Source organism: Euprymna scolopes, chromosome 2 (assembly GCF_053919585.1).
Source record: "Euprymna scolopes isolate OS-2025 chromosome 2, ASM5391958v1, whole genome shotgun sequence".
NCBI lineage: Eukaryota > Metazoa > Mollusca > Cephalopoda > Sepiida > Sepiolidae > Euprymna > Euprymna scolopes.
In genome coordinates, this window is record NC_136483.1 from 63,926,967 (window position 1) to 63,949,127 (window position 22,161).

The following is a 22,161-nucleotide window of genomic DNA, read 5'->3' on the forward strand; positions in this document are numbered from 1 at the left end:
TCCTCGAGCACTCGACGCGTTCTCGCTTTTGGAATAGTGTGAGCAACCTGGGAATCCATCTGGCAGACACCTTATGCATATGCAAATGGTCATGAATGATAGTTTCCACAGACCCTGTACTAATCTTGACATCTTGGGCTATTTAGCGAATAGTAATGCGCCGATCTTCCAAAATGGCAGTCTCAACTTGACGGACAGATGCCACATCAATGGCAGAAGGGGGGAGGCGACCAGGTCTGGGAGCTGTTTCCACAGACTTAGAGCTATGTTTGAATTCACGATGCCAGCGTTTTACAAGGTCATATGATGGGGCATTATCACCATAAGTTTCTTTTATTTCATCAAAAGTCTCCTGTCCTTTCAAATACAAAAACCGAATCACTGCTCGACATTCAACAGGCTCCATTTCACACTTAACTCAGTTCAAACACCTGTAAAACAGAAACCACAATTAGTTCAGAGCTGTAATTTGCCACATAACCCCCTAGAGATATTAATCATTGCACATGCAAAATTTCAGCTAGATCAGACAACTGGAAGTGGGTCAGGGGCATGACTTATTGCACACTCCTCGTATTTTCCTGCTATTTTCAAATAACTAAAAAAAGAATGTCATTCAGTACTGACAACGTTTATTGCGAGAGAATTATATTCATGGTGTTTTATTAGATTAGGGGATATTCATTCTAAAGTGGGAAATCTCGAAATACGTAGAAAAGAAAGTAAACTCGTATTCGTATTATTTGGGTTATTCGGACGACATTTTCATTTTGAATTTCACATCGTTTCTGTCGATGTAACCTCTGACCTTCTTCAAGTGTATCATGTCGAACCCGGGAATTCGCATGAAATTGCAAACAGAACAATTTATTTAATCTATGGGGGTAGTATGTTCTCATTGCATCAGCGATGTCCGGACAGAAGTACTAAGTAATTCGCAATTATCTTAGTGTAACGTTACACACGTTTACACACGTTGACCCACCACGTTGTAGCAGAGTACATCGCAAGGATCATAGGACAAGCATTAACTCAACTCTTTTTTTTTTCTTTAACAATGACATTTATTTCCGGATACTTTCTCGAATAAAACGTGATTCTGATCGTATTCATATTTTCTGACGCCTGTCCTCTCGAATGTCATCCACGTCTCTAACGTGATCGTCTTCTCTAACGTACTCTTTCTCCTTTTTATAGTCTTTTTCTTTATCGGTGACGTCATTGCGCATGCATTTGCATACACGCATCCCCGATCTGTTACATTAGTATCGCCCGCATTGAGGATTGAAACTTCAATCCCCATAAAAGTGTAACTCATAAATGACATTTACACGTGACGACATTTAAAATACATTTCCGAATTACTTAGAATTTCTACTCGGTCATGGCTAACGGAACGAGAACAAGCTACACACACGGATTAAATAAAGTGTTCCGTTCGAAATTCCGTATAGATTTTTGAGTTCGACAGGAAGATTGTCGAGTTTGATAAGAGACACTTAAAGAAGGTCAGAGGTTATATTGGCTGAAATATTGTGAGAATAACACTCAAGATGTGAACATTAGTCCGATAGACCAAATCATATGAATTATCAATCCTCATGTAAAAAATTCAGAAACATAATACGGTCGTATCAATCATCCATCAAATAGGATAATATTTCTAAGCATAGATAGGACTAAAATCAGATTTTCATAAATGCATATTTTAATGATGCTGCTTTTAAATTTCATACAGTCTTCAAGTTGTCGATTCTACTTCTGGTTGGAATCCCAAAATAACTTTTTGCAGAAGCAAAATTAAACATCCGTCTACAGAGCGCAGCCTTAGCTTGTTAATAATACTTGTTTTAAATTATCTGTTTTGGTAGAGGTTGTATGTGGTCCACCGTTGGTGCGTAATCCAGAAGCGGTTAAACTCATCGGCAGTTCTTATACTGAAGGGGACAGCGTCTTTTATCTGTGTCGTCACGGATTGTCACCAAAGCGGAGGCCTTCAATACTAGTTTGTCAGTCTGACGGAACTTGGAATGATGAGGCAGAATGCAAAGGTAAGAGCATTTATTCCGTTTTTATCGACGAAATTTTATAAAAGGGCGAGTTACTATTAATATAGAATATTGCTTTCGGCTTTGGGGATGCCCATAAACTAATTATTATACCATCTATCCCCATTTTATGTAATGAGAGAGGCACGACTAAACTTTATTATAGATGTGGCTCAATTGAATTGCTCATAACTTTTGAAACGGTAAATATTTTCTATTAACCCATTTATTGATACATGGTGTTTTACAGAAATGCTACATACCTGATCTATGTTGTTCTTGAATCACGTGCCTTAAAGTTGGTCTGACTTCCGAAAAAATTCGCAATGACTAATGATGGAGGCAAAACGTATTCTTCGATGTCTCTAATTCTCACAAAATCAAATATAATTGGTCTAATAAAATATATGATTATCTATATATTAATACGATAGCGTGTGTGTTATTTTTTTGTGTCACACTTACATCCAGGTCGTTTAATTGTTATGTACTTCCATTTCTTGTCATAAATAATTTCACCAAAAATTCTTCATAAGTTTTTGATTCTATTTCGATTATGGCTGAAGGAACTCAAGTTATATATAAATATACATATATTTTTTTCATAAGTTTTTATTCCGGTTTCGATTCAAGCAAATGCACCAAAGTCATATGGATATAATTTTCATATTTTTGAAATCGCAACTTTATAATATATAAAAATCGATAGAACATTAACTCTATAATAATATTTACGAAATCTGGAAGAATTAAAATATCATATTTAAGCGTACTTTACGACCAAGCTTTGCCGGGCGTTTGTGCTAGCTTTGATAAATATTTTTGCAGTTTTAACAAAAAAAAAGCTGCAATAATATAAAAGCATTTCCATTTACACTGAACATCTACAGAATGTCAACACTAATATATTGCATATCAATGAGTCCGCTGTGGAATTTCCACAGGTCCCGCTAGTCTATTTCTTGCTGTGGAACAATAGTCTGTATGAAAGGTTACATTTAGTTATCTTTCCTTACATTGGAATCAGTAAATGCTCATATAATCGTTCAGTATATAAAAAAAAAACATGCGTTTAGCAGAGATTAACTATTGAGAGCATATTTAGACAAAACTGATGAGGTCATTCCCAGAACTCTGACGTCACCTGTTATTTCTTAAAGTATTCTTAAATGTTATATCTGTATGAAAATGAAAATACTAGGAATAGCAAAGAGAAATCGATGAAAGGCACTAATGAAGCAGTATAGAAACAGTTTCCGCGATAATTTGGTTTAAAAGCGGAAAACATCCATAGACAAGCGAATACTATAAAATGTGCTAAAGACAGCTAATATTGAGATCGATCCCGACAAAGACAGAATAATGGAAATCGGAATGCTGGAACGATTTTCCCTGAATGTCCAAGTCATATATATTCTGCTTTCTGACGGGCTATTCAGTTTTTAATTTTTACACGATGCGTGTCACGACATCACATTCGAAGAGGGGCGATTTTCTTTAGAGGAATCCTTGGGTTTCTAATAGAGCCGGTAGAATGATTTGAAATTCGAAATCCACAGTGAAATCAGTTAATCACCAACAGCCGTTACCTGAACATCTACAAAATATATTGTACGATATCCCTAAAATATTATTTTCTATAATCTTTGTCATTTTAAAAAATTCGTAGAACTGGTGTCCCATCGACGTAAATACACCCACTAACCCAACAAACAGTAAAATCCCACCCTTCACTCCAAAGGCGAAGAGTTTGCAAGTTTCCTCCCTCGAGCTGTTCGACTTTGGAATTTTCTCCCTATATCTCGCTTCCTCGACTCTAGTAATATGTAGAAATGAAATTTATACGTAATGTGAACAGACATTTTGTTGCTCAGTCCCCGAATTAGAATGTCCCTGTAGACATTCTCCTTAATTCATGGTATCTCCTTATGATACAGTGGCAATTTTCTTTGTTTGGGGCGAATATGAGTAAAAACAAAGGATTGGAAACAATAAAAATGCATCATAATTGTTGGTACAATGTATTACGTCATCCAAATACTGACGTAAGCAACATTCAAAATTCATTCTTAAAATTACACAGTGCATATGAGCGCGTGGAAAATTATCATCAGCAGCAAGGGATGGCTGGCTTGCGAAGAGATTAGCAGCAGCAGTAGTCGAAAAACGAGTATATACAAATTAAGAAGTGTGCGAGAGAAGAAAAAGAACCAAGGGAGAACGAAATGCACCATGTGCTCGAGAAGAAACAAAGTCGCCGTCTAAGGAGACGGACGTGAAAAGCAAAGATGAGAATGGGCCGGCTGTACCCAGTATCCGGTCGGAAGAAAGAGAAACACGTACCAGGCTTAATTAGACAGGTAGTAGCGAAAGAGTCTTTTTAAAGTAGTGCCGAAAGTAACGGCAATAAAACCGTTTTGTAAAAGAAGAAAAAAATGCCGATCAGAATTTTGTTTCTTTCCAGTTTTATTTTTATGAATTACTAAAGTAAAGTATAACGGTCACGTTATATGTATATGTGTCACATTTCCTTATAAATAGGAATAGCGTAGAGGATGCTAATGCAGCATAAGGTGTATCAGAATTTTTGGGGAATTTTTGACACCCCTAACACTAATCTGCGAATAAAATATAAAAACTCGTAATTTCTCTTTTTAAAGTGAGTTGTTTATTTTCTTTATGGAATATACTTCCAAAATAAACTATTAAAGTTGTTTAAAAAATAATAGAAATATTATTTTTTATTAAAAAAAAAAGTGTTTACAAAGTGCCGGCGTGCCTTCATGCAGCCATTTTTTTACGTAATAAAATCAATTGAATTTTACGAGTTAAATAGTTTTCAATTTTTAAACTTAAAAATTTCTATCAAATTTTTCCATTGGTTCGATTTTTACGATATTTTCAGGATCAATGTGAAATTGTATGCTCTTTCCAATACACCAAATATAATATTTTAGACAAACGATTTGTTTTTAATTCACCCACCCATTTTGAAATGTCTATTAAAATTTAAATAATTAATTTACTCACCAAAGTTTTATATATCACAAATTTAAGATAAAAGATCAATAAATAAAATATTTTAATTTAAAACAAAAAACGTGTTTTTTTTTGGAAATTTACCTGTAAAGTCCTAAGTGTAAAACCTTTTTTTTAAAACCACGTGGATTTTTTTTAAGTAGAAGCTTATGTTATGCTTAGATTGTCAAGTAAATATTGAACTCTGACGACAATTTTTTCTATTCCATTCAATAGTTTCTTTTTAAGATATTTTTAAAAAATCACTCGATAAAGAAGAATCAAAATATATTAAATCAAAAATTCATGTATTTCTTTGAGAAAAGAAAAAATTCATCAACTGTTTTTTTTAAGGCAAAAATTTATAAGTAAAATGTGACTATTTTTCACATATGAGGACACCTTTCTTCACCCACAAGGCTAAACGGCTAACGCGAACGAGTGATTTTTACGTCCTTCTGTTCGTCTGTAGTTAAAGAACAACCACCGGTTCGGCGTTTCGCTAACATCGTAAAAATGCTTACGCAATGGCGGTATTTTCAACTAGTTATTAAAAAAACATCTTTTATTTAAAAAATACATGGAATTTAAAATATAAATATGGATAAATTCTTAACAATGAAGAATGGAAATACCCATTGAATAGTATTTTTTTATAGGTAAGTGATTTTCTGGAATTTATATGTAATAATTTAGTAAAATTTCGTTGATTTTCTTCAAACCTTTTTTAAAGAAAACCGATTAAAAAACAAATATTGCATAATTTGTTCTTTACTCCTTTAATTGAAAAAAAGTTAGGGTTTGAATTACATTTTTCTAGTAGTTATAAGCTTGGAAAGATAGGAGGTCGAATTATTCAATTTTTTATCACGCATTTTTATGTCGGTTTCTGACACTGCTAATGCAGCACTTGTTAATTTTTTTCTTCATGTCTCAGTGTAGGTAAAAACATAACCAAGCACATTACAACCTCACACAATGGGATATATTTCTTCATCTTCTGTGTCATATTTAAGATACATAAATATAAAATAAATTAGGTCTTTAAAAATCTTTAGTTGATTTAATCTTCATAAAGCATTCAATAGCAGCTGTATATGTATGATAAATTGAAACAAACACTCGCAATCAGCATTAAAATATGAACTAATATTTATTTAATATCACTCTTACGTCTATCTTTTTTGGTTTATATTCGACTATAGAGCAATTGTCTTGTTTCGAAGAGAGAAGAGGCTGTTTCGACTTTACTTTTCTGCACGAAAACGCTCCAAACTAATAATTATGTGAATCGTATCCCCATATTCTCTTTTAAATATAAATACCATATTGCTTTATTTTTGTTTCGCGCCTTCACCAGTATAATTCAAAACTAATGACCTCCGGTATATACATTATATACCAAAAGAACAAGCGATGAATTATAAATTATGAAACAAAAGAATAAATAAGATTATAGGACGATTTTATATACGAATAAACGAATAATCAAAAAATATAATCCATTTCTTTACAAATATAAAATCACTTTAGTTTCGACATTATAGTTCTTAATCAGGGATACAATTAGTTTGAGTTTTATCCTTTTCTTTCTTTGTGGCATGGTGTCACTAGAATAACAAAGTCCGTGTTATCTTAAACGGTGAAGTTTTTCAAATGTTCCAATCGGTAGGATTTTTCTCGGTTAATTTCACGCAAGTTACGCGCGATCCTTCTGATTGAAACATTTGAAAATAAATCACTGCTTAAGATAATTCGTACTTTCCTCGTAATAGAATACCACAAGAAAGGGAATAAAACACAAAATGATTCCATGCCTGATGAAGACGTATACCGTCGAAATTAAAATGATATTAAATTTTTAAATAAATACATGCTATTTAAAACATATGTGTTTTATTGGCTTCTTGAGATACAAATCTAAATTATATATATATATATATATATATATATATATATATATATATATATATGTCGTACGGGCAGTCGTGTTTCGATCCTGGCTTGAGGTAGTTGCCAGGCTGGCCACACTGATGAGCTGTGAAACAGCGAAACAGTGCTGTAGGTGGATGACTATATATGCATATGTATATAAAACATACTTAATTGCTGATATGTCTTTGTTAAATTACAGTGTTCTGCAAGTTTACCTGCCGCAACGGGGGAATGTGCATTGGTTACAACAGATGCAAATGCCAACCTGGCTACGCTGGTTCCCGTTGTGAAAAACGTAAGTTTTTTCTATGAAAAGTGTAACCATGAAGTAAAAAAATGACAATTTTTTGTGTAAAGGAAAACATTTCGTATTAATTACAAAAATTTAAATTTAAAGAGAAACAATTGGAAACAATTAAACCGAAAATGACTTGACCCCCCCCCCCGTTTCATTATGTTTAACATAGCTTTCTAAATATATAGCCATTCTTAACACGTGGAAGTGAATAACGTCGTTTTGAAGTAATCGTCTGGCAGTTCGGTACCTTCCGGCTGCTTATGTAACCTGTCGAAATATGCCGATATGAATTTTCCCTGAGATTAGAACGTATATCGGATAGGTACCCGAGTAAGAATAATTTACTGTTATTTTTAGTAAAGAGTATGGATGAGATTTTAAGCTAGGAAAATACAATATGAAAATGAAAACTAACAAATGAATAAAAACGAGTAATACTCTATAATTATTTATTAAAAGAAAAACGATTGTCAACGAGATCACACTATTCACTTCTAACTTAGGGACCGCCACTCACAAAATGAGGAGAGAAAAATACAGAATCTTCTTATGATTAGGATGGATGACGCCGAAATCTAAGAAAAAATGATTTTTCATTTAATAAAAATATACAGCGTACTCGGCTTTCTAAAGTTTCCAAATATAACCTTCCGAATTAATGTCTTCAAAAGATAATATAGATATAAAGATATGAGTAACTCTTATCTTTTTTCGATTTTAATGGTTCTTAAAGTGTAATGTTCTTTTGCTAATATCTGCATGTGCTCAACCTGAAACAAATTCATGCCATCAGCTTTTCCAATGCAAATAAATACCCTTTTAAAAAACAATTACTTTCATCTTCGTTGCAGCTGTTTGTATTCTTCCCTGTTTGAATGGCGGTTACTGTGGTTCGCCTTTTAAGTGCACTTGCAAAGCGGGTTACACCGGAACTCGATGCCAGAATGGTAACCTACTTTCTCATTTAATATTTTCATCCGTGTTTCATTTAACAGTTTATATATATATATATATATACATACATATATATATATACATATATACATATATATATACATATATATGCATATATATGCACATATATATACATATATATACATATATATGCATATATACATATATATTTATTTTGTCTTTAACTCATCAGAAGAAATAGCAACAATCAATCGGTCAAAAGGAAATGAAGTGTAATTTGACATGATTAAAATCCAAAAATTGGAAGAGAAGCTGTAAATACGTTTATATTTTTCCATTACGCCATATTGAATTTTTATCAAACAAAGTCATTTAACCTCATATATATATATATATATATATATATATATATATATATATATATATATATATACTAGCAAAAGTACCCGTCGTTGACACACACACATTCACCTTTATATATATATATATATATATATATATATATATATATATATATATATATATATATATATATATATATTTAGGCAACATATTTTCATTCGAACTGATATTGTTAAATAGCACGGAGTATTTTTGTTTAATGATATTTTTTTTGCAATTTTTCCATTTTTCGAATGTTCGTTTATATGCCTCGATCGAATTCGTGTAGGAAAATTCCGCAGTCGTTTCGTCAATCCGTTTTATTTTTTTTTCAAGTACTTTCAACTGATTTTCCTCATTCGCCTTAAGGCAGTTTTTGATGACTGTTTCGTTTAAAATCTGAATGCTTTTATATGCTTCACTTAAATTATGTTAAAATGACTTGAAATATTGAAGCATCTTGTGTGTAAAAATACATTTTAACGTGTTAAGAACGTGGCTAAAATAAATGTACAATGATTTAAAAGTGTGATGGTATGGGATTTACAGTTCTTTTTTTTTTATTATTAATTCATACATTTAAATTACAATACACACACGCACACACACATATATATATATATTGATAGATATACATATGTAACTATATGTGTACACACAAAGACAAAATCACACACACAATACTCACACACATATATATATATTCCTACCCTCTGATGAGAAGGAAAGTATTTCTTTCGAAACTTCGCGGATTAAGGACAATCCACTTAATTTGTATTTCCTTTTTGAAAATTAAATGTGTTTTTAAGTCTTCTTAAAGTGTTGTAACATGTTTTATTAATTCTTTGTCCTTATATGTATATATATATATACATACTTACACACACACACACACATATATAGTAATTTATAAAATATAAAGGCGATTAAGCTATAAATATAAACTATAAATTAATTAAGTTATAAATTACTAACTAGCTCTACCTCCGTATTGAGCACTTTTGAAGTAAATACTTAAAGTTTACGCATAAATCTATATTTTCGTATATTAATTGTATGTGAGTAAATGAAGTAGTTATATATATATATATATATATATATATATATATATATATATATATATATATATATATATATATATATATTGGATGGTTACGTATATATATATTGGATTGTTACGTATCCAGGAACTTTAAGAATGACCATTCGAAAAATGGAAAAAGTACGACAAAAAAGAAAAAAAATCATTAAGCACAAGCACTCCGTGCTATTTAACAATATCTGTCTCTTTTCTCTCTCTCTATCTCCCCTCTCTCTCTCTATTTCTCTCTCTCTCTCTCTCTCTCTCTCTCTCTCTATATATATATATATATATATATATATATATATATATATATATATACATATAAATGAAAATGTGTGTGTGTGTGCCTGTGTACACTTCGCTACGAAATAACTCTGTCAATTTTCGGTCTACAGACTCGGTATCTGACATAGGGAGTATTGAGATTTGGGAAAATTGTTTTAATCAGTTATCTGCCAGAAATTTGGATGTTAAGTGTCCACAGTTCAACGATTTGACCTTTGAGAACCAAACTCCTCCGCCAATTTTGTACCTAAAAACTTGAAATTTTAGATGTGGGCTACTTAGACATGGATTTAACTGTATAATTGTATTTAAGCCAAAAACAATAAATGTAAAGGGGTCATACTTGGGGTCAAAATTAAAAAAAAATTACCTCTGCGGCCTTTATGAAATTACTCGGCCTATTTTTGGTCTAAATATTTTAGATTGGACAAAAAGTGTATTCAGTCATAGGGCAAGCTTTTTAATCACTCTTTTTGCTGAAAATTGTGCTTCTAAGGCGTTATAGTTAAAGATTTATACCTTTGCGGTCTCTAGCAAACTATTAAGCCAATTTTGGGTCTAAACATTTGAAATTTTACATAAAGAATATTCAGACATGCAGCAAGCTTTTTAATCAGTTTTTGGGCGACAATTTGGCTGGCAAGAGGTCAAAGTTTACAGAGTTGACCTTTGCAGACTCTACCAAACTCCTCCGCCTATTTTTGGTCTAAACATTTAAAATTTTAGATGTATGTTACTTAGATATGGGTCAAATATTTTAATTTTATCTGAGCCCAAAACAATAAATTTTAAGGGGTCAAAATTGGGGTCAAAGTTAAAAAAACATGACCTCTGCTGTCTCTACTAACTTTTCTCTATGGTAGTTAAGGAAGCTTATTATATAGAAAGGCATTACTGTACATAGTCACACTTTTTAAGATATACATATCTACACAAAGTTATGAACCCTTGGGTGGAATTGCTAGTATATCTATAAAAGTAAAATTGTGTGTGTGTGTGTGTGTTTGTCTGTCTGTCTGTCTGTCTGTGTACATTTCCCTACCAAATAACTCTATCAATTTTCGGCCTACGGACCCGAAATTTATCATACAAGTCATTGAAATTTGGGAAAATCTTTTGGATTGGTTTTCAGCCAGTATTTTGGCTGTTAAGGGACCAAGGTTCAACGATTTGCCCTTTGAGAACTCTACCAACTCCTTCACCAATTTTGCGTCTAAACACTTGAAATTATAGATATAGGTTACTTGGACATGAATCTAACTTATAATTTGATTTGAGCCCAAATCAATAAATGCTAAGGGGTCATAATAGGGGTCAAAGTTACAAAAAAATTGACCTCTGCGGTCTCTACGAAATTACTTTTGGTCTAAACATTTGAAATTTTACATAAAGTGTATCCAGACATAGAGACAGCTTTTTAATTGGTTTTTGACCGAAAAGTTGGCTGCCAAGAGGTGAAAGTTAAAAAGATTTCACCTTTGCGCTCTCTAGCAAACTATTAACCAATTTTGGGTCTAAACATTTGAAATTTTACATAAAGGGTATTCAGACATGCAGCAAGTTTTTTTTAATTAGTTTTTGGGCGACAATTTGGCTGGCAAGAGGTCAGAGTTGAAATAGTTGACTTTTTCAGTCTCTACCAAATTCTTCGCCCATTTTTGGTCTAAACACTTGAAATTTTAGATGTAGGTTATTTTTACATGGGTTAAACATTTTAATTTTATCTGAGCCCAAAACAATAAATCTTAAGGGGTCAAAATTGGTGATAAAGTTAAAAACAAATTTGACCTCTGCTGTCTCTACTAACTTTTCTCTATGGTAGTTAAGGAAGCCTATTATATAGAAAGGCATTACGGTAGATATGCAGACTTTTTAATATATACATATGCACATAAAGTTATGAACAGTACAAAGGGGCTGAGCAAAGCCGGACTGAACTGCTAGTATATATATATATATATATATATATATATATATATATACGGCATAATCACTTTGACACATTGGTTCTCTGTTAGATCACTGAAGTCAAGTCAGGTCAGTATTAAAAATACCAGGTGCTGTATGTGCTCTGAAGCCTAAAAAGGGATAAGCGCAGCCATGCAATTGTTGATCAAGATATACTTCATAAAATAATGCAGCACCTCCACGACTTTTGAAGGTTAAGGATCACATAAATCGTGCGTTTGTCTTATCTTGTTACTTATCAGTAACGTCTTCGTATCTTTATGAAAGGTTCGGTCTGTAAAACTTCCGTTCAATAAATCCCTTTTGTCGATCTGACAAACTTATGTTTGAAATAGAATTCACAGTGGCTTGCGTGAAAACTGTGTAAAAAACAATTAAGCTAACTTATGAGCTGAAACTGTAATCTTTTTAAAAGTAATCTCGAATTAAATATCATAAAAAGATCAGCATTTGTTTACATGATGGCAATCCGCATAACTTCCATGAAGAGAGTTTCTTCCCAAGAATTTCTCATCTATGAAACACGTTACTGTGGGAGTTCTTCTCATTTTTATGCATAATGTATCACCATTGAAAGTATTATTTCGTCAAGTAATTTAGAGAATTTACAACACCAATTATAATATTATATAATAATTATCTATATACTTATATATATAACAGGCATTTTGTGTGTGTGTGTGTGTGTGTGTGTAAGAGGGGTGTTCAGTCCTTATGGACTCCAAATCGGTTGGGCCTATTTTTTGAAATCTCACACAAATGTACTTTATATGTCTGGAAGTGTTCTTAGATGGGGTTTGTATCGAAATGTCTCCGATAAATATCTAAAATCGAAAAATTGATTGAAGAAGGTACAGCCCTATTTTGATTAAAGTTAACACCCTGATAAAGTCTAATATCACAAGTGAGAAATATTATGACTGCATTAGCAGAAGGGCCCAGCACATAAAATCAACACTAGTCTCTTTTATAAGATGGGGGTGGGTTTAAAATGAATGTTTTTGTTTCGAGAATAATTAAACTGTGATACTTGACTCTTACATTTTAAACTTTAATTCAAGCCATTATATAACATCTATTTGTCTATAAAAGTGAACGTGTCTGTCTGTCTGTCTGTCTGTCTGTCTGTGTGTCTGTGTACATTTCCCCACACAATAACTCCGTCAACTTTCAGTCTACAGACTCGAAATTTGATATACAGTGTAGTGAGATTTGGGGAAATCTTTGTAATCGGTTTTCGGCCAGAAATTTGGCTGTTAAGGGGTTACAGTTCAACGATTTGACCTTTGAGAACTCTACCAATCTCCTCCGCCAATTTTGGGTCTAAGCACTTGGAATTTTAGATATTGGACATGGATCTAACTTAATAACTTGATTTGAGCCCCAAACATTAAATGTTAATGGGTCATAATAGGGGTCAAAGTTAAAAAAAAAATGACCTCTGCGGTCTCTACCAAATTACTAAACACAATTTCTGGTCTAAACATTTGAAATTTTACATGAAGGGTATTCAGATATAGGGCAAGCTTTTTAATCGGTTGAGCTACAAATATATAAATCTATGTATGTATGTTTTCATGTCTGCCTAAAACTTTCAACAGAGGCGACGGATTTTCACAGGATCAGTATCATTTTGAAGCTTGACCCTCCAGACGACAAATATCGAAAATTGGCTAAAAACATTAATTTCTTCACCCTCAACTGGACACTTTTCTACAGAGAGTGGTTGCTTTTTCGCACATATTTTCGAAATCATCCCCTCTTTTCGATTGTGTAGCCTTAATTTTAACCTACGTCACTTCCGGTTTGGCGGTGGTCGTAACAGCAAAGACGTCACATTTTTCCCATTATTTTCCTCCTTCGCGGTACGGGTTCGAGCCTGCCTTCATACTACACCTTTTTTTTTTTTTTTTTTTTTTTGCTCAACACACACCTCCAAACACCCGGGCAACGCCGGGCATCCACGCTAGTAATTTAATAAAATCAATATTAAGTTATCTACTGTGCAATATAAACGACAATATACTGTGGTCAAATCACTGTGGGGAGGTATGTAAAACTTTATCCCGGTGTACTGCTATGGTTCCCCGACTAGAGCAGGCAATCAATCAATTTGATTTATAAATGGGCGATTTCACTGATTTCGATGACAATAAAGAATATTGTAACCGTGAAACATACGTTGATCAATCCTGGGCAACATCGACTAGTTTAATATAAAATGAACGAAATGATAAAAAGTACTTTTGTGAGAATTTTGTGAGACCTTTGTGAGACTTTTGTGAAACTTTTGGCAATATATGTCTTTTGAGACAGGACTTTTCTTTTTTCCCTTAATTTAACCATTTAATTTCTCTTTAAATAACTTTATGGCATAATGTTTACAATGATGTAGGCCATCTCTTCTATTAAAAATAGCACCAACCATACAAAATACATCAAATTCTGACTTTAATCAACTTTCGTCAACAAGATCGGATACATATTTTGCTGTTTCCACGAGGTGGTGGCACATATCAGCAAAATGAAGGGAACAACAAAAGTTTATACATTTTTTAGATGATGATTAGTTATTCGTAATTTTTGGATTCTTCTGACTACTGTTCTCATGTTGAGTGTCATTTTTACAGCGTTTCGATCGATGTAACCTCCGACCTTCTTCAGGTTTATCTTGTCAAACTCGGTAATGTTTCTATCGAACTCGGAAATCTGAACGGAATATCTAACGGAACCCTTTATATACTTTACGAGAAGCATGGTCTCGTTCCGTCAACCATGACGAGATAGAGGTCCTAAGCAATTCGCAATTGTATTTTTCGGACACCCATACTGAGAATTGTACCTTAAACTTTTGGGTGAATATCAGTTTTACAATTAGTTTTTAATCACTGTGGACCCGTGGTGTAGTAGATTAATTGATAGATATTCAGATTTCCGAGTTCAATAGAAACATTCTAGAGTTCAAGATTATACACCTGAAGAAGATCGAAGGCTGAGTCGACCGAGACATTGTGAAAATTACATTCAAGTTAAGAACAGCAGTCCGGAATCCAAATAATACGAAAAAGAAATTTATTCTTTCAAAAAGACATCTCTGTCTGTCTGTCTGTCTGTCTGTCTGTCTCTCTCTCTCTCTATATATATATATATATATCTATATATATATATATAATAAAATAAAAATAAAAATTAAATTTACCAAAATGATCCAAGATGGTAAAATTAAAGTGTATTATAAATATTAAAGAATTAATATTTATAAAGTTATCTCAGCCAGATGTAAAAGCTTGATAAAACCAAATAGGAGGTAGAGCTTATAATACGAGCATTTTTTCCCTTGTACACATTTTTGTGAATTATTCCATGGATTTCTACCTTTGGATTATGTTGGACCATCTTCCAATTACGGGATTTCCTTGGATTTTACTTGTGCAAATGGAAATTCAATTAACTTTCTTGAAGTTATATATTTGGATTTTACCGTCACTGTATTATTTATCTTTCACCAGACTATCCATTCACGTGTAATCACCTTTTTCTTCACCATATTCCTTCTGCTTCACTTTTTTTGTTATCAAGTAAGATCTTTGACTTATTCGTTGTTTCATCAAATACTTTTGCATACAAAATCCGATCCCGCATTTTGCTAATTCCTACCCTCTGATGAGAAGGAAAGTATTTCTTCGAAACTCCGCAGATTAAGGAGTATCCACTCATCTAGTGTTTCCTTTTCAGATTAAATATGTTTTTAACTCATTTCAAAGTGTTTCTTAACATGTTTTATTAATTGTTTGCTCGTATATATATATATATATATATATATATATACATATATGTATATATATATGTATATATATACATATATGTATATATATATGTGTGTGTGATCATATAATTGATACAGGTTTAATTATATATCTATAATATAAAGCTGAATGTGTGAGTGTGTGTGTGTGTGTGTCTGGTCACGAATAGGCTCCTATATGGTTGACTATTTAAAAAAAACTGATTACATATAATGATAGAAGATGTATCGAGACACAGGAATGGGTATGTTTGATCTGGCAGAAAGGTGGTTCATTAAAATTGTGGAGTGCGTTCGCGTCTGGTCCACAAAGTATGGAAAAAAAAACAAATTTAAAAATTAAAAAAAAAAAGTTTACAAGTGTTTTTGATATAGATGTACATAAGAATACTTTGATAAGTATGTTTTAACTTAAATAGGGATGGTATAATAAAATTATGAGGTGTTCGTTTGCACCTGACCTCCATAGAATGGAAATATATCATAAAGTTTAGCAAGGTTTTTTAATATAGATCCACAAAATCTTGTGATAAGTGTTTCAGTGTGAACAGGTATGGTATAATAAATTATGGGGTTTATCTATTTTATTTTTATTTTAATCATATTTTGCTTTGGTTTTGATACCCCAAAATCCAGCCCAAATTTACAACCCTTCCTTTTCATAACCTATCATACTTTCATAAATCAGAGTCTATTTTCTGTATGCTGGTTTTGAACCCAGTCAACGACGGTTACTTTCGCTAGTATATATATATATATATATATATATATATATATATATATATATATATATATATATATATATATATAGTATCATAAAATCAGTTACCAACGACTCCTTAACAATATCGTCTGTGCTTACTCATTTTAAATCTAAAGTCAGTAAACTCTTTCTTTTGTCTCGTGGTTTAATATCTTAAGAGAGACACACAATCGACAATGGTTCCGAAAATTTTCCTATTATAACTGACTAATACATTTTTGTTAATGAAGAATAGAATGCAATTTTAAAAGAAGTATATACGGAGATAGTCATTTGTCTTTTGATGTCTAAAGCAGTGTTCTATTTTCAAAATTTTTTTTTTTTTTTTTTTTTTTTTTTTTTTTTTTTTTTGCAGCGCATTGTCGGAGAAAATGCGAAAATGGTGGCAGATGTATCCAAGGTGGTAAATGCATTTGTCCTGTTGGCTTCCGGCCGCCATATTGTTCGAAGAGAATGTAAGTGATTTTAAATGAACGGGACAACATTACATCACATTAGAAAATAAAAATAAAAAAAGGCTGCACCACAAACACGCACACACACATATTTAATCACACACACACACACACACACACACACACACACACACACACACACACACACACATATATATAAATATATTTAAGTTCAAAAGATATCTTTCCAAAAGTACTCAATGCATATGTAGAGTTATTATTAGTAAAATTATATACACATAAAAACCTCAGTCTAAACATATATGTGTGTGTATATATATATATATATATGTGTGTGTATAAATATATATATATATATATATATATATATATATATAGATATATATTTTGATTGTAAAGATCTCAAACGCATGTACCATTTGCTTAAAAAAGCTTTTGGTCCTCAAACACTACATCTCCCCTACTCTCAAGTGATGGAATTGCCCGTATAAAGGATCCTAACAAGATTCCCCTTCGTTGGACCGAGCATTATTCTGATCTCTTTGACAACCCCTCTAATGTTGATGAGGACGTCATCAATGAATTTTTATTACAACAGAAGCTTATCCATGAAATGACTGTGTTCCCATCTGAGAATGAAATTAGAGATGCAATCAAGGAAGTGAATGTTGGGAGGGCTCCAGGGCTTGATGGTATTCCTGTGGAAGTCCTCTTACATGGGGGTGATAAACTTGTTCATGAAATTCTTCATCTTATCACTGATGTCTGGAGGGGTTTTCCCGTCCATCAGGATTGGATTGATACAATTCTTATATCACTGTACAAGGGAAAGGGGCCCAGGACCGACTGTGGAAGTTATCGTGGGATAAGTTTGTTGGAAGCAGTTGGCAAAGTATTTTCCAGAGTTCTACTCAATAGATTGTTAAAGTATATTTGTCCATCCGTCATTCCAGAAAGCCAAAGTGGCTTTCATCCGGGCAGAGGAACCACGGACATGATCTTCTCTGCTCGGCAGTTGCAGGAGAAATGTACTGAACACCGCGTTCCGCTTTATCAGGTTTTTGTTGATTTGACTAAGGCTTTTGATACCGTGTACAGAAGTGCCCTATGGATAATTCTGGGGAAGTTGGGATGCCCACTTTCTACGATTACTCAATGAGCTCCACACTAATATGAAGGCTCGACTGAACTTCAACGAATGCCTCTCGGAACCCATATCGGTTGACAATGGTGTGAAGCAGGGTGATATCCTAGCACCTACACTTTTTTCAATCTATTTTGCAACTATGTTATCGTATGCCTTTAGGGAATGTTCTCTAGGCGTTTGTTTGCGTTTCAGACCCACGGGTAGGGTCTTTGATCTTCGTCGTTTTCATGCTTCTACAAGGACCTTTCATCACCTGGATCGTGAATTGCTTTATGCGGATGATGCCGATCTCGTGGCCCATGGTGAGAGGGATATGTAGGGTATCATGGATCTGTTTTCGGGGTCCTGTGCATCTTTTGGGCTTACGAAGACTAAGGTCATGTTCACACCTCCACTCGGTAGTTTGTATGTGGAACCAAATATTTTTGTCAACAACCAGAAACTTGCCGTGGTTGACACATTAGTTATTTGGGTAGTACTCTCGCCAGAGATGGAACCCTGAATGCTGAGGTCAACTATAGGATACAGCGTGCCACTAAGGCTTTTTGTGGCTTAGAGAAGCAAGTATGGTCTGACAGGGGTATAACTATTCATACAAAGATCAGTGTCTATCAATCTTGTATTTTACCATCCCTGCTTTACGCTTCTGAGGCCTGGACAACTTATGGTAGACACATAAAAGTCATGGAGAGAGTGTACCAGAAATTCCTGAGACACATTCTGGGCATCAGGTGGAGCACTTTTATATCTGATGTGGATGTTCTCATGCGGCTGATGTACCTTGTATCGAGAAGTTGATTATACGCAACCAGATGGGGTGGGCTGGACATCTGACAAGGATGGACGATGATAGATTGCCAAAGCGCCTGTTCTATGGTGAAATTATACAAGGAAAGCGTCCACAACATAAACCGAGGAAACGCTTTCAGGATAACATTAAAGATAATCTTAAAGCTCTTGGTATTGACGTGTTCAGTTGGGAAAGTGCTTCAAATGATCGTAAAAAGTGGCGCTCCTTGGTCTATCATGGCTGTGCTAGTTTTGAGAAGAAAAAATATGAGCATGCAAAAATGGAGCGTGATATCCGGAAGAAAAATCTGTCAGATATATCAGGTCTGTAGGAGGATTTCATGCAGAACAACACCTGTGATTTATGCGGTAAAATGACTTTATCCGGAGCTGGCCTGGCTAGCCACAAGCGTTCACATGGAGATAAAATTTCTTTGATGGGGAAAACTTTGCAGGGCACAGATGTTCTGTTTGCTCTATGGTCTGTAAATCGAGTGGGGGCCTGAAGCGTCATATGAGCGTCCACAGTAGAGCAACACCAGTTGGCATCCCTCAATCTCAGTTTAAGTGTGACTTTTTCAACAGACTGTGTAAGAGCAGGGATGGTCTGAAGAGTCACCTTCGTTCGCACAGAAAATAGGAATTGATGCATCTTGATCACATCTCCACATGTATATGTGTGTGTGTATAAGTGTATATATGTGTATATATTTAAAAAATATTTTCAAAAATACATGAAAATGATTGAGTAATAAACAATAAATGATTGAGTAATCTACAATAAAGCAAGAGAAAGATGGTCTTCTTCTGTCAAGAAGTGACAATCACCATATATATATATATATATATATATATATATATATATATATATATATATATATATATATATACAGGGTGACCAAAAAAAAAAAAACGGGCCTCAACTCTAATTAGGTCCCGTTTCTTAGTGTTTTGTCCGAATGAAATGAAACTTTGGTCATAACTAGTTTATTATATTCAAAACATCACATCAAAACACTAGGGTCTCCGTTCTACAGCATATGTTCTGGATAGCCTCCATTTAACTTTTGTTTTATTTTTGGTCACCCTGTATATATGTACGGCATAATCGCGTTGACATACCCGTTCTCGTCAGATCACCGAAGTTAAGCAACGCTGAGCCTGGTTAGTATCAGATGGGTGACTATTTGGGAATTATAGGCTGTGCTCTCCGCTTATCTCGGCATGTGTTTCCAGTCGTCCTGTACTTTACTTGCTACTGGTATTTAACAATGTCGTCCCAGGAGAGGTGTGATTGGAAACTGCGCACCTCCTGCCACAAAAAATTCACGCGCAAGCAACCCTTCGTGGGTATCCATAGTCTGTCCAAGTCTGAAGGAGCCTGTTATATATATATATATATATATATATATATATATATATATATATATATATATGTATATATATATGTATATATATATGTATGTATATATATATATGTATATATATATGTATATAAATGTATATATATGTACGTATATATATGTACGTATTAATCTGTATGTATATATATATGTATAAATCTGTATATATATATATATCGATACATGTCTAATTAAGAAGGTTTTATTCGTCTTTATTTGTTTATTTTTATTGTATTCTTGATACGATGAGCAAGTTTCATTTTTTTTTAGTAAACATCTGAGAATAATTTTTTTCAGCCATCTAAAATATTTAACTATTGCGAAAATCTTTCATTGTTGTTTCTTATTATATTTTTGTTATTTAAGTTTTTAAAAATTAATTTTCTCTGTAGTCTTATGTTGAGAAAAATGCATTATTTATTTACTTATATATTTACTGTTTTTATTAATTCGTTGTTTTTATGATTCTTTTCTGTGGAAGTGATGAGGTATAGTTTAAACAGTTATTTATGTATTTATATATTAACCGTGTGTATTTGTTTTTAAATATAGTTTTCTGTTAAAGCAATAAAGTGTGGTTTAATCAGCTATTTATGTATATATAGATTTATTGTTTGCATGAATTCGTTGCCTTTATAATTTGTTTTCTCTGGAACAGAGAAGATGTAGTTTAGTCACGATTTTTATGTATTTGTATATTTTTTGTTTCTATTAAATTGTTATTTTTATAGTTTTTTTTTCTGAAGAAGAGATTAGACATACTTGAGTCAGTTTTTATGTACCAATGTATATTGTTTGTATTAATTATCGATCATTATAGTTTTTTCTTCTGCGCAAGAGATTATATCTGATTTAGTTTTTTACATATTTATATATTTATTGTTTTTATTAAAGTGTAATTTTTATTGGTATTTTCTGTGAAAAGGACTAGGTGTAGTTTAGCCAGTTTTTCATGTATTTGTATTAAATTGTTATTTTTTAACAGTTTTTTTCTGTGGAAGAGATAATGTGTAGTTTAGTCAATTCTAGGTCTTTGCATAAGTATTTTTGTATTAAATCATTGTTGTTTTTTTTCCGTGGTAGAGAAAATTTGTAGTTTAGTCGTTATAGTTGTAGTTTTTTTTTGTTGTTGCTATTTCTTCTGATGAGTTAATAGCAAAATAGATTCACTGATTGATATAGTCATTAAGTGATTAATTTTGTGCTACGAAACAGATACTCCCAAGAATTGTAAATGTCAACTGGATTAAAGGAATAAATTGTAAGATTGTCAACATCATGAACTTTGAAATATAAACTTTTGTCATTCATTCACTATATATATATATATATATATATATATTAACACATATATATATGCTGATATATATATATATATATATATATATATATATCAACGTATATATATGTATATATACATGTAAAGTATATAAATATATACATGTAGAGTTATGTTGTGTGTATAGACATGTGTATGTAACATGCGAAAATATACACAACTTTTTATCAATCTGTGTACAACATATAGTTGAACATTTCGAAGCTCGTATAAGAACAACGTAGTTTGGAAAAATTCAGATAAATTTTCGCTTTAGTCAATTTAGTGGTGATTTCTTTTGTAAAAAAAAGGAATTACATGAATGATCGAGTAGAAATACTTATGTTAGTTTCAAACGTGTGCAGCTATGAAAAACTCATTTTTGGGCCCCCCCCCAACAACAAAAAAAAAAAACGTTTAAAAGAAACGTTTGAATCCTAAATAGAAGTTTTAAGCAAGTGAATACGTTTTTAATAAGAGTTATTGATTTATGAATTTCTATCGAATCGTTTATTTCATATTTGTGTGACGTTGGAGAAAGGTTTCCCGAAAGTTACACACCCAAATATTAAGTAAAAACAAAACAAA

The 22,161-nt window shown here is 32.7% G+C and overlaps 1 protein-coding gene across 1 annotated transcript in view; it reads left to right on the plus strand.

Annotated features, from left to right (window-relative positions):
- LOC145291698 (sushi, von Willebrand factor type A, EGF and pentraxin domain-containing protein 1-like) overlaps nt 1-22,161 on the plus strand; it is a 319,198-nt gene that overhangs the window by 289,229 nt on the left and 7,808 nt on the right. The window contains exons 30-33 of the mRNA XM_080137710.1: nt 1,872-2,051; nt 7,201-7,296; nt 8,151-8,246; nt 16,856-16,955. Of these exons, the coding sequence (XP_079993836.1) occupies nt 1,872-2,051; nt 7,201-7,296; nt 8,151-8,246; nt 16,856-16,955 (472 nt within the window). The remainder of the gene's footprint in view (nt 1-1,871; nt 2,052-7,200; nt 7,297-8,150; nt 8,247-16,855; nt 16,956-22,161) is intronic.